This window comes from Chelon labrosus (genome assembly GCF_963514085.1).
Source record: "Chelon labrosus genome assembly, chromosome: 11".
Classification (NCBI taxonomy): Eukaryota; Metazoa; Chordata; class Actinopteri; order Mugiliformes; family Mugilidae; genus Chelon; species Chelon labrosus.
Genome location: NC_140344.1, coordinates 18,789,309 through 18,801,679, shown reverse-complemented (window position 1 = coordinate 18,801,679; position 12,371 = coordinate 18,789,309). Strand labels below are relative to the sequence as shown.

The following is a 12,371-nucleotide window of genomic DNA, read 5'->3' as shown; positions in this document are numbered from 1 at the left end:
CACTTCTTTTCATTATTTTCATGCTTCTTTCCCAAATAAATTCCGTTTCCGCTTTTATATTCACCATATTTAGTAGTAAATTTGTTGGCGCGGATTTGCGCGTGTATCCCTCCTCGTTCTCTTTACCTTTGTTGCCTCGCGCATGTGTTAACAGCTCGCGCGGCTTTGAATAAACAGTGGAATTCACCTGAATTGTTAGGAGAACAGATGGGACAGCGATAAAAAGGAGAAAGTCTATCAGTGTACACTCTCTAGATCAGACAACAGAGAGTGGAATAAAGAGTTCAAACTCCACACAGCCTAACTAATTATTATTCTACACTGTAATACAGTTTGTGTGCTGTAGCATCATAGTCCACCTGCAAACCTGCCTTAACTAACATTAATGTAGTAGCACCCATTCCATTGTAAGCATACTCTGTCTTTGAATGGCTCTTTTCCTGCCAAATTAAAAATCCTGATCAAATCCCCTTTTTAGTAGATTAAGAGGTAAGTTTGTGCCTAGCTTTCTTTGCCTCTCAGTACTGACACGTTTTCTACTTTTTTTCTCCCCCAGGAGCTTGAGACGTGTGAACAGTGTTGGAATGCAACGGGATTATCATCTGACGTTAACTCGAAGGAGGGGAAGCAGTCAGACCCTGAGATTACACATTTTCTGATCTCTGGCACACTAAAATGCCTCTGAGGTGACAATGTCTACAATGAAGCAAGTTTTTCTACAGGACGAAGACCAGGGCAGTGAAAAGAAGCTGGGCTGGAGCTACATTGAATGGGCTGAAAATGAAGTTGTCACGACTGGTGTGAGCGTGGTAAATGCCGAGACGCAAACAGACTGGGGGCCCTTTGAGGACAAGGGGAGTCAGACCAGCAACCCGGTCATAATGCACATAGATCTGAAACGGACACAATCCAAGCTAAAACAGTTGTCTCTGGCAGACGCTGACAGCTCGGTACCGCCTTATTTCCAGTTTGACCGCCAGGCTCCTGGCCGCATTTCCACGTCTCCCACCTTGAGGAGGATGAGGAGCACCAGACGTTCTGTAATTGATCCTGCCAGGATGGGGAGCACTAAGGAGGAACCTTCATCCCCCAACTGCCAGCAGTCCCCTGTTCCCAGAATGAAGTCTCCTCTTGCACCAAGCCCCCTCTCTGATGGAGAGAATAATCACAATCATCAGGCAGTTTCATCCTCAGGCCGACAGAAAACCAAATGGCACAGATCAAAGACTTTAGACAACAGTGTCACTTCCAGCAGACGAGACTGTCGCAGTGCTCACCCTACTCTTGTTAATAATTTTGAATTTGCTGATGGTGAGACGCAGGCGCAGGTGCAGGCGCAGGTGAGTATTTACCAGGATTATGTGTAAATTTAATTGAACCGTGTCTGCATATATAGTCAAGCAAATGTGCAAAAAATTGTTTCCCTAATATTCACATAAAACCGCAAACTCATTTTCCCGCAGTCTGCCGTGGATTTTTATCCAAAGCCTATAAATTAAATGGTCACACATTCCTTTCTCGCGCGAAACCTTCTCTCCCTCATTCTGCCCTTCCCTCCTGCAGTGGTCACTCACAATGCGAGCTTTTGACAGCAAATGAATCAGCAGTTACATGCAATGACAGCTCTAACCAAGCCCACTGCCTGGAGAGCCCTGGGAAGTGCTCTCCTTGGGCCCCTATTCACCGCAGTCAGCAGTCACCCAATAATGGAGGGGTCAGTGAGCGATGGAAAAAGATAATGGGGAGATCTATTCATCAGCTCGCGGTATTCAAGCGGGCACATTCTCAATAGAGTCCCGACATTCTCCTCCAATATCAGAGGCTTTTGAATGCAAGCGACCACTTAAAACACCGATTCAAATTTGGTTGTCTTTGAAAGTGATATAGTGGTGTTGGTAGCAGTAGGAGGTCTTCGCACCCTCTACTTGATGCTGTGGGTACAGTAGGGCAGTGCTAACAGGGCATCTAAATAATATAATTACTGCTATAGAGACACCACTAATGACAACTGTTCTTTTCTTACAGGAGAAGGATCCCTGCCATGATAGGTGAGTTTACCATGGGTGGTTTTGCATGTTGCCTGTCCACCCTGTGAGAACATATTTGCATATCAGGAATATAGTAAAACTTTTTCCCGTTGCGGATACACTGCTCACGCTTGCTTCTGCATCTCCGGCAAATAGTTTCATTTGCAAAAAAGAGAGCGGTACCTTTAACTTGAGTGCTTTTTCTGCAGGCCCGTGAGCAAAATGAGATGATTGGAGTTTGGTTTAAGGAGCCCCATTGTGCATTCATTGTCATTCATGTCTTTGTTAATGGTTCATAAGCATGGTGGGTTGAGTTTTGAGAGTCCCATGGTTATGCATGGGCTAGACAAACCCTCATTAAGGGTCTATTCCCTTACTGCCACCCACACCCCTCCTAATGAGTGACCAGGCTCTTCCCCTCACTGGATAATTAGGCAGCTATTGTCCCTGTAATTACACCCTGGCACTGTGCCTCTTACAGTGACCGGGCCTTGTGAGACCATCGGTTGGGACAGTTTTGTTTTGGGGCATCATTATTTCTCTTGTTGCGCAGGAACAAAGCACCCATTTTCACCAGTGCTCTTGGTGGCAGAGGGGCTGACAGAGAGAGCTTTCTGAGCGGCCACAAAGCAACAGGGTGTCATTGTGAGGATGCCGTGGAATGAGCTGCAAGGAGGCGCTGACCTGGTTTAGAGGCGTAATGGTGCCCTTTCTTACTGTCCCATCAGCATCTGCGGCGCTCAGGTGCTGTTATCTGTTTTACTGTCGATTCAGCACTGCCCTCCTATACATTGACCTGGAGTCTGAGGCTGTATCAGTTTACCGGGAAGAGCACGGACGTGCCAGTAAGACCAAGGAACAGTTTGTGCTGTCAGGAAAAATGAACCACGTTACCCTTGTTCAACTGCAGACAAACGTATCCTCCGAAATGTACAACTTGGCCCTGCAGCCATGTGTCCTACATGTTCACTTGAGTTAAGCTAATATGCTGCTTGTGCAACTCTGCAGAAAGCAAGAATGCAACTACTGTATCAGTAAACCGGTACCAGCATACTTCCCCTTGCTTGCACTTCTGCTCCAGTTTACGGTATTGTTATCATAAACAGGGATGTTAGCCTTCATTTGTAAGACAAGCTTCCTTATGGTCCTGATAACCTTTACAAGTCAGGTGTGTTTGGATCTATCTGACTGAATGAGGATGCGTTCATAATGCCCCAGTGGTGTGAAAGGGATTCTATAAATATGTAATTGTCTCCACCTTTGTAACTTCTTCTCGCCGCGTCTGAACTTTTCGAAGCCGGGACATTAAAATATTTAGAAGCGAAACTGTAGAGTGTTGACATGGGTCACTGACTGGCAGTTGATCAGTGTCAGCGTGCTGAAAGTGAACCTTACCTTTAGCAAAACCAGCCTGTCTGGTTGCTGTGCACTTTATTTCTGCTGACTGCAGCCACGCTAGCAAGCCTCTTGCTAGGATGGACACCGCTTGGGTTGTGATTGTTTGAATGGCGCTGTCAGAGATCTCGTTTTTCTAGGTTTAGCCTCTTTTAAATCTGAATGAAAGCAGCCCCATGGCCATGACCTTTCTAGGTATTTCAGTGTGCATACTTAATGTCAGCTTCCATAACATTTAGCATCTGTGAAGGTGTTTAGTTTTTAATTTCAACACGTGAACTTATCATTTTTACTTTCAGCACAGTAACGACAGCGGAGGATAAGTCAAAGCACTTGAGACCAGTGGCTGTTTGAGCTTGGCCTGAGGCTAAAAGGCATGCCTGTGTTTTTCCAGCAATGCCTCCGTTACTAACTATGAAAAGGAGACCAAGAGGATTATATCTGGCAAACACTGACAACTCGCCTCCATCCATACAAATGGGGCGACGTATTAATCTATCCAGACACATAACACTTATCCTTTGTAATTTCTGCTTCTCGTGTTAATCGCCGGTTTGCTGCACAATGTAGATGGTATTTCTGTGGTATTTCAGCCACGTAAAATGACAAAAGGAATCCAGTTATTTCCTGTGGCTCACATTTAGTCTCCCCACAATGCATTTTTAATAGAATAATAATCCTTTTGATTCTCAGATGTCTAAATGAGCTGCTTATTAACGGTTTGAAGAACTGTTTCTAGTTCAGATGAAAGTTTTTGGAGAGGTATCATATAAAGACGGGGTTCATCTATCTGCTTCTGTGTCCCCAGGCTTCAGGAAAGGAGGCGGAGCTCCGTGGTGGTCAGTTTGCCTGGACTGGATGTTTCGCCAGGAGACCTTTTTGTGTCCAACGGAGCAGCAGACATGTTAAACGATTCAAACTTCTCTGGTGAAGGTACATATTTTTAGTTTCTTGTTCTTTCAAAGTTTGTGATTTAGCCCCCGCAGACTGTTACCTGCCTTCTGTTGCGTGCACATGCACCGATTAATATATCCAGTTATGAATCATCATATAAGGGGCCTTGATCCATAAGAGCAAAATTAACTATCATGCATTGCTGTTGCCCGTTCCCTTCTTGCTGATATGGTGATCACAGTTTTGCTTTTGGCTGTGAGTCACTTTCCATAATAGGGAAAGAGGCTGTAAATAGTTGCCTTTGTTATCTATTAGTTATATTGCTTATATAAACAGCAAAACCACTGTAGGTTTAACCCTTGATCCCTCTGACAGAAGAAACGCTTTTAACACAGTTCGCCTTGAGAAAACATGAATTAAAGATAAAGCCTGAGCAAACATTTGTTTCTGTATTATTTGCAGTCGCTGTTCTATCTGTGGTTGCTCTCAGTATTATTACAGTACTGACAAGTTTATTTCGGTTCCATAATGAGATTATATAACCAATTTATTTTAGAGTTAAAGTTCTTTGTTTTTTTGAAGGGCAGTGTTAAATTTTGCTCGATATTAAAAAGAGTTAAGTATATTTAATGTTTCTTGGTACTTTAAAGAATGCTCATTGTGTCTGCTTGAGGTGTAAAACCACTAAACACATTTCTACGTAATTTAACTTGAAATCTTACAGGTTTCTTTGCATTGTTCTTGAGTCCACTTTATGTTTTATCCACTCTGTTCTGTGTGTGGTTATAATTCCGTCTGTTGGACACATCTATGCGTGTTTTTTTTTTTTCCTGTTAATAACCAGTGTTTTTATGTTGACTATTTCTACAGATACTAAGAAGTCAAAGTGGCCTTTTTCGAGGCGTAGCACGGTACGTGTATTTTCTGCCTGTTAGCGGTCGATGTGTGTGACTGGTGCCAGTGGTGCACTTGTGATTTGTTTTGATGTACTTTGTTTCAACAGTTGGTTTGGACATTGTTCTCTGACCCACTTCCCAAAGCAGATTAGAGTGGTTCCTCTTATCCCACAAAGATTTTGTAATTGGTCAACGCTCGAAATGCAGAACTGAAGCCAAACTTGTTAATTTAGTTTTTGTGGGTGCTGGACTGTTAGGTGGACTGATAATAACCAGAACAAAACAACAAACATGCACACACGTCCCCTTTCCTTGCCAGCGTGCACACATAACTGAAAACATAACACAACTGTGTGTGTGTCTTTTCCTTTCAGACTAAAGGGAAGCTACAGACAGGCACGGTGTCAGATATTGAAAAATATCTTTCAACAGCACAGATTCAAGACTGGCAAAACTCGGAACTGCAGAAATATAAGGTGAGTAATGAGTGCTGTCAGGTGGTTAAGTGTCCGTACAGTTTGTTTTGTAAATCATTATCTTGGTTCTGGTTTGAACAACTGAGAGATGCAGATTTCCAATCCAAATACACCTCAGTGTTTAACAAGTGCCTCAGATGTGACAAAACTGCATTTTAAAGCAAAGCTCCTGTGATGTTTAAATGACACAGGTTGTGCAAGAACCAGAATTTCCAGGGAGTAACCTGTCGGGTTGACGCTCAACACGTGTATCAACAAACACTGACATATTCTTGAGCCTCATACTGGTGGCACGCTGGCAATATGCAGTTTTTTATACAAACAAACTCTCAGAGGTGTCCGAGATGCAGCTTTCCTGTTTGAAAAAGTCACAACTTATTAACGTCTGTGTCCAGGACTACTCTCTGGCCGATTTCCTGCGCGACCAGTCCTCCCAGGTGAGCGCTGACTCTGACCCTCAGGGCTTCAAGAGGCACGAGGCCATCTGGGAACTCTTCACCAGCGAGTGCGTTTACTTCCTGGATCAGCTCATGGTTCTCAAAGAGGTGCCTCACAATGCACACACACACACACAAGCACACACAACACCACAAATAAATAGACCAAACCCAAATGAAACCCAACACCTGCCGCTTTGTGTTTTTCCATCTTCCAACTGGATTCCTAGTCTTTGAGCGATGTCGTGAAAGTCTGTTCAGGTTATTCCATTCTTCGCAGCACTTGGATTTGAAATTCAATCCTAGCACGACAGATACCCTGAACCTATTCTCTCTCTGTGACTTCTTTGTGCCCTTCAGGTGTTTTCGGCTACGCTCACAAACCTCCAACAGAGGAACTGTCTGACAGATGTTGACTTGTGGAGGCTGTTTGCAAACCTCAGTGAGCTTTGCCTGGTGAGATGTGATGCAAATCAGTTGCTAGTTTCATCCACTATGTAAATAATACTAAATAACAGTGGCATTCATATCCTTGAAATAGATATTTTTGGTACAGCACCAAAGAGCAAAAGAGAACTACAGAAACAATCTGTAGAACTAATAGTATAAAAAGTTTTGGCTTTTATTTAACATGGAAAGCCAATGTTTAATTGTCTAATTGTCAGTGTTTGTGCAAATTTACCCACAAACACCTCGTGTATCACGTTGTTAAATAACTAACAGTGTCTCGTGGCCTTTCAGTGACACTTGACACTGAGTGTTTTCTGCTGCAGGTGAGCTATGGTTTCCTGAACAACCTCCTGCGCGTCATCAGGGATACGCTGGAGATTACAGAGGGTGGCGGGCCCACCCTGCTGGAGTTGCTGAGCAAGGCAAGCGTGACTCATTTGTCAACACACTGACTCTGACAGCAGACATCACTCATGTTAGTCGGGCAGTTGTTTAAAGTCCACCGATAAGACAAAGGAAGATATTTTTTAAAATTGCTCATGAATAACACCGATCGTCTGGTCACAATGAAATGTTCTGCCTCTGGATTAGACATTCACATGGATGTTGCTTAAGCATTTACCACCCACCTGAATATTGTTGCCGATCAGGGCAAAGGTCCGCCCTATTCAAGATTGAAGATTCAAAGAGTTTATTGTCATGTGCACAGTGTGGAAACATGCTTCACTGTACAACGAAATTATTGTTTTGCCGTCCACCCAAATGCCTAACAATATAAAAAATCTTAGAAATAGAAATCTAATATAAAATATAAAATAACTAGTGCAAATACGTGCAAATGGGAATGCGAACAATGAACTGAAAAATGTAAACAGAAACTGAAAAAGTGAACAGTGCATTGTAGGCATGAGTGGTCCCTGATTTTAGTCTATGATCCTAGACTCCTGTCAACTGTAACAACACTCCACGGTGGCAGCAGCCAAGCCCAGCAGGATAATACAGACACACCACAATAAAATGGTCAGGAACAGCTTTAAAAGCATGAAAAGGTAGACCAAGGCATTGACCTGCCATAGATCCATAGAGGGCCCTCCCCTTAACCCATAGGACCCAAAGGCCCCCACTGCCAATGTCCTGGTGCCAGACACCACAGGACACCCTCAGAAGGCCCATGTTGATGCCCCAGTGAGTCTGAGCTGTTTTGGAGGCACAAGGGAGTCTACATACTATTTATGCAGGAGGTTTTAATGTTGTGGCTGATGTGCTTTTTTTAATTGTATGACTGTATCTAAGATAAGATAAGATATTCCTTTATTGATCCTTTGTCGGGGAAATTCAAATATGACAAAGCAGAAATATAATAAAAGTATCAGTAAAGAAAGATAGAAAGGATTCTGTAATAAAATGTTGTTAAAGATGAATGTGAGTACTTAACACACCACTAACATCACCACTATCTTCTTGATCTCACACCACAACAGCCGGAAACACTGAGAATAGAAAACACGTCGTCAACATTTGATTTTATATTAAACCAGTTTCAGTTACAGGGTGGCATGGTGGTTAGCACTGATGCCTCACAGCCAGGGTGTAACCCGCCTCTCGTCTGATGACAGCTGGGATAGGCTCCAGCCCCCCCCCAGTGACAGTCTCAGTTACAAAGTTTAACAGAATTTGGAAATTGTCACAGGTTAATAATTGAACCATATTCGTCACAGTGTTAGTTTATACATCACAGAGAGCAGTGAACTTCAGATGGCTGATTCGCGGCTGATGTGACCCAGCAGTCTGTATCCCGGTGTTTGTATAACTATAACGTTTCTGCTGGCAGGTTTTCGAGGAGGGCATATGCCACTGCCTTCAGAAATACTGCCTCAACTACACCACAGCTCTGCTTTATCTGGAAAACCTGAAGGCCAGAGATGACTTTGGATCGTATGTGAAGGTACAGGAGGGAACTCAGTAAGGCAGCTAAACTGTGTGTGCCAGTCATCCCGCTGGCAAGGACACTGTGTACCTAGTGCCAACTATAAGAGACAACACACGGCAACACTGCTGCCTAAACAGCAACCAGTTCAGTGTCACAGAGGCCCGCCAATGATAGGAATGTCACCATTTCTTCCCCCGTGTCACCTTCCTTGTCATGATGCTTGTGTGTCTGTATTATGGTTTGTTCTTAGATATAATTCCTCTTTCCTTTCGTTTCGAGGAAACCCTAACCGAGCCTTCCTCTTGTCGTATCCTTTCCCTGTCTCCTCCTTTTATTCCTCAGTGGTGTGAGAGGAACGAGCAGTGTCGACGGCTGCAGCTGCGTGATCTGTTGGTGGCGCCACTGCAGAGGCTAACCCGATACCCGCTGTTGTTGCGGAATATCGCAAAGAGATGTCGGGTCGAGGAGGAAAGCAGAGGCCTGCAGACTGTAGCGGAGCAAGTGGACACGTCTATATGTGAGCAGCATACACGTCTTCCCCCCTGAGCAGCGACGCCTCCTTAAATTTTAAAAAATGTGTCGACGCAGAGAAGATGCTCTCAGGCATATCAGCAGACTCTTACTGATGGAATAAGCACGGGTTGTCACAGTGCTAAAACTTCACACAGCTCGTCAGCTGCAGATGACAAACTGAACCTGAATCGTCAGATAATGTCATTCACCTGATCGGGTGTTTCTTGAGCGTGCCTACAGAGGTGTTAGCCCGCAGGGCAGTTTGCAGACATATTAAGATACAAGAGGCGTGTTAAGTAGTTGTCAGCATGATTATCTCTGACAACGCAAACAAACAGACGAGTTCTTCTCATTTCAAGCAAACGTATTGCATGCCTTGGACCGCAGCCAGCAGGCCCTGACCGTTGAGTCTTCACAGCATGCCTCAGCCCGCAGACCTGTTGCGGCGGTTTACTATGTAACTAGATGGGCAGGCTGTGGGAAAACATGGTGCAGCAATTCATGTTGATGTCATGTTGTTGTATCGAACAAATAAAAAAAAAATCAAACTGCGCCGGCCACGGTAATGACACACATTCCCGGAGCCATTGAATAGGTGTGTACGTTTTTACCACAAGGTGTGTGTTGTAACCACTCCTCTTTAATGGTTATGACTATGCAAAGCGCAGGTGACGTGGAGTAACATGGCTGTGATGTGCGGGCCAATGTCCTCTCTGGGTGTGGGGGATATTTACTGGAAAAGCTGTAATCTGGTCACGCCCGTGTTTGGAACAACTATATATGAAACCATAGCAAGATAATAAGGTTTATTAAGCACAGTGTTGAGTTCAATACATTCATTAATAAGTAATGTGACGCTCGACTAGTTGATTTATTTGAAGTACGCAGAAAATAATAGCTGCCTAACAAAACTGCTTTTATATTTGTTTTTTGCAAATGCCTTGAGCACACATCTGCCATGTCTGTTCAAAGGTGATTTGGAGGGAAAGGTCAAATGGCTGGATAACTACCAGAAGGTGAAACAGCTGAGAGATGCCCTGGTGTGGCTGCCTGTATGGCAGAGAGACAAGCGTGCCTTCATCCCTGAGGTCTGTCTGGTTTGTGTACATATTAATATGTGTGTGTCTCTCTGTGTTAAAGTCACAGATGCGTTTTTTATTTTTTTTTTGTAAAGATTAACTTACCCTGTCCTTTATCAGGAAGTGTCATCTGTTAAATAAACCTATTGTAGAATATTGAGTGTGTAGAAAGCTTTTACTTTGGTATGAGCTCTTTCAGTGTCAACTTACATGTCAAAAGGTGACAATTTTCTTGCCACTCTTTCAGAATTTGAAACATCTCATAAAGGCCGTCACCTTGGAGAATCTCATTTCTCACAGAAGTCTGCTGTACGAAGGGAAACTGGTGCTCACAGGTGTGTATGTGTGTGTGTGTGTGTGTGTGTGTGTGTGTGTGCGTAGCTGACGTAAAACCAAAACCTTTTACGTGATCGGTGTTTTGATTTGGGAAAAATCTTTTCGCATCTCTCTCCGCTTCATCACCAGAGAACACAAAGCTGATCGATGTTTATCTGTTCCTGTTTGACGAATTCCTGCTGATTACGAAGATAAAGAGAAACAAGAAGGTACATCTCGTGGTGTTCCCACTACGTCCTGGATCAGTGACTGATATTCAGTGAAAGGCTGTTAGCGACGTGCTCACTTTGCGCCCTGACGTTCTGTGCAGAAGTCCACTGGTCCCGAGCAGAATTCTCTGAGGCTGCCGCAGAACCTGGAGCTGGATCAGCTGCTGAAGGAGGGGTGCACCTTCATGGTTCTGGACCAGCCCATCTCACTGGACCGACTGCAGCTCAAGAACATTGATCAGCTAAACGCCTCCTGTAATAATCATTTTTAAGACATGGCTTCTGTTTATTTTCCTTTGTAATTTTAAAGAAGTACTTTGTTTAGTGTATTTCAGGGGAGCGGTTACCAGTCAAAGTTATCATGCCAGATCACAGTTATCTCTCTCTATGTTCGCAGCCAGTGTTGCGTGTTTCTATTATTTAATCAAAGACTGTTCTGCTTTCTTTACAGCATCTGGGCTGCCTCATTCTTTCATAATAATGCACCAGAACCGCTACCAACAGTGTGTTGGTGCATTCGTCCTGCAAGCTGCGTCAGAGTCTGTCAAGGTACATCAGTTCAAGCGTGAATTTATGAATTTCAAAAGACACAGAGTTCAATAAGAGCAGGAGGCGGAACGCGGATTAGTACATACCACATGGATATGTCACAAAAACACAGTATAAACAAACACTTAGTCCTGATGCTAGGGTCATGACTCCTGGTGAACTCAAATTAGTTTTTTGTGCGTAGTGTTTTTATACGATACATTTTCTATTACATCTGGTCCGACAACAAGTCAAAATTTTGTATGAACCATAAATAGGTCGTTATAAAAAAAAAGGACTTAAAAATGGAGATGACTCATTCTGCACTCAGGGCGAATACTATTTTGGTATCCAGTGAAATGCTTTCTCAAATTATGCTGTCCCTCCTTCTGCCTTTGTCTGCCCTTCACCAGCAGGTTTGGATCTAAGTTTGAAAATCACCGAAGCTGTACAGTCAGAGTCAGAGTAGACTGCAGCACCCAGCTTCCTTTTATACAGGAAACACTTTTCATGGGGACATTCATTTAGTTTTACTTTGGGTGCTCACATTTTTTTTTACACATAAAATAGAGTGTGGGTTTTTATCTGAGCTTTGTCACATCACCTTAAACGAAGGTTATGACTTCTTAAAGTGGCCTTTCTGCAGATGAAGGCCAAAATAACACAAGTTAAAAGCTATTAAATTAACAAAATAGAATATTTAATCACTGAGACACATGCTGACCAGCATTTACCTGCTGCATCTGTTCCTGAACACCTTGTGTGTGTTTGTGACTCTTTCCAGAGGGCGTGGATGTCAAAGATAGAGGGCGCTGTGACGGTGCAGCTGAAGCTGGACTCTCAGCAGCCGCGAGTCAAGGGCTCCTCACTGTGGCTGGAGTCTTCACAGATATGAGCCGTCAAACAGCACTAGAAGCCAGAACCTGAAACGTCTCTTACTGTCAATGTGCACTTCACTGTCCCCTCAAGTCTCCCAAATACCTGTACAAGCACTAGGATTATTTTGTTAACTAAATGTGTGCCTCTAAAAGGCAGCTGCTGCATTAGGGTACAATAAATCTGATTAATGTAGTAAAAGTTGAGTGTTTTCTGTTTGATTTCGATCCAACCAAGCTGTGACCAGGGTTTTGATCACGTTTCATGTCATAATAAGAAATGTGAACACCATCTAAAGACCAAGATCATGAGACACATCTGAACT

At 43.6% G+C, this 12,371-nt stretch overlaps 1 protein-coding gene across 1 annotated transcript; it reads left to right on the top strand.

Annotated features, from left to right (window-relative positions):
* The first annotated feature begins 562 nt into the window (after positions 1-562).
* plekhg7 (pleckstrin homology domain containing, family G (with RhoGef domain) member 7) lies at positions 563-12,368 on the top strand. Its single transcript, XM_084554561.1, has 16 exons — positions 563-1,340; positions 2,026-2,048; positions 4,231-4,355; positions 5,187-5,227; positions 5,587-5,688; positions 6,084-6,233; positions 6,486-6,581; positions 6,899-6,997; positions 8,407-8,520; positions 8,848-9,022; positions 9,991-10,106; positions 10,345-10,432; positions 10,563-10,642; positions 10,744-10,897; positions 11,094-11,191; positions 11,955-12,368. Exons 1-16 carry the CDS (start codon positions 693-695, stop codon positions 12,063-12,065), a joined length of 2,220 nt encoding a protein of 739 aa, XP_084410687.1. The 5' UTR covers positions 563-692; the 3' UTR covers positions 12,066-12,368.
* Positions 12,369-12,371: the final 3 nt, after the last annotated feature.

Excerpts from the sequence above, each read along its gene's own strand:
- plekhg7 (XM_084554561.1), top strand. The coding sequence starts at position 693 with ATGTCTACAATGAAGCAAGTTTTTCTACAGGACGAAGACCAGGGCAGT. Across the intron at positions 5,689-6,083 it reads CGGAACTGCAGAAATATAAG|GACTACTCTCTGGCCGATTT; the intron begins GTGAGTAATGAG and ends GTCTGTGTCCAG. Across the intron at positions 10,107-10,344 it reads AGCGTGCCTTCATCCCTGAG|AATTTGAAACATCTCATAAA; the intron begins GTCTGTCTGGTT and ends CCACTCTTTCAG.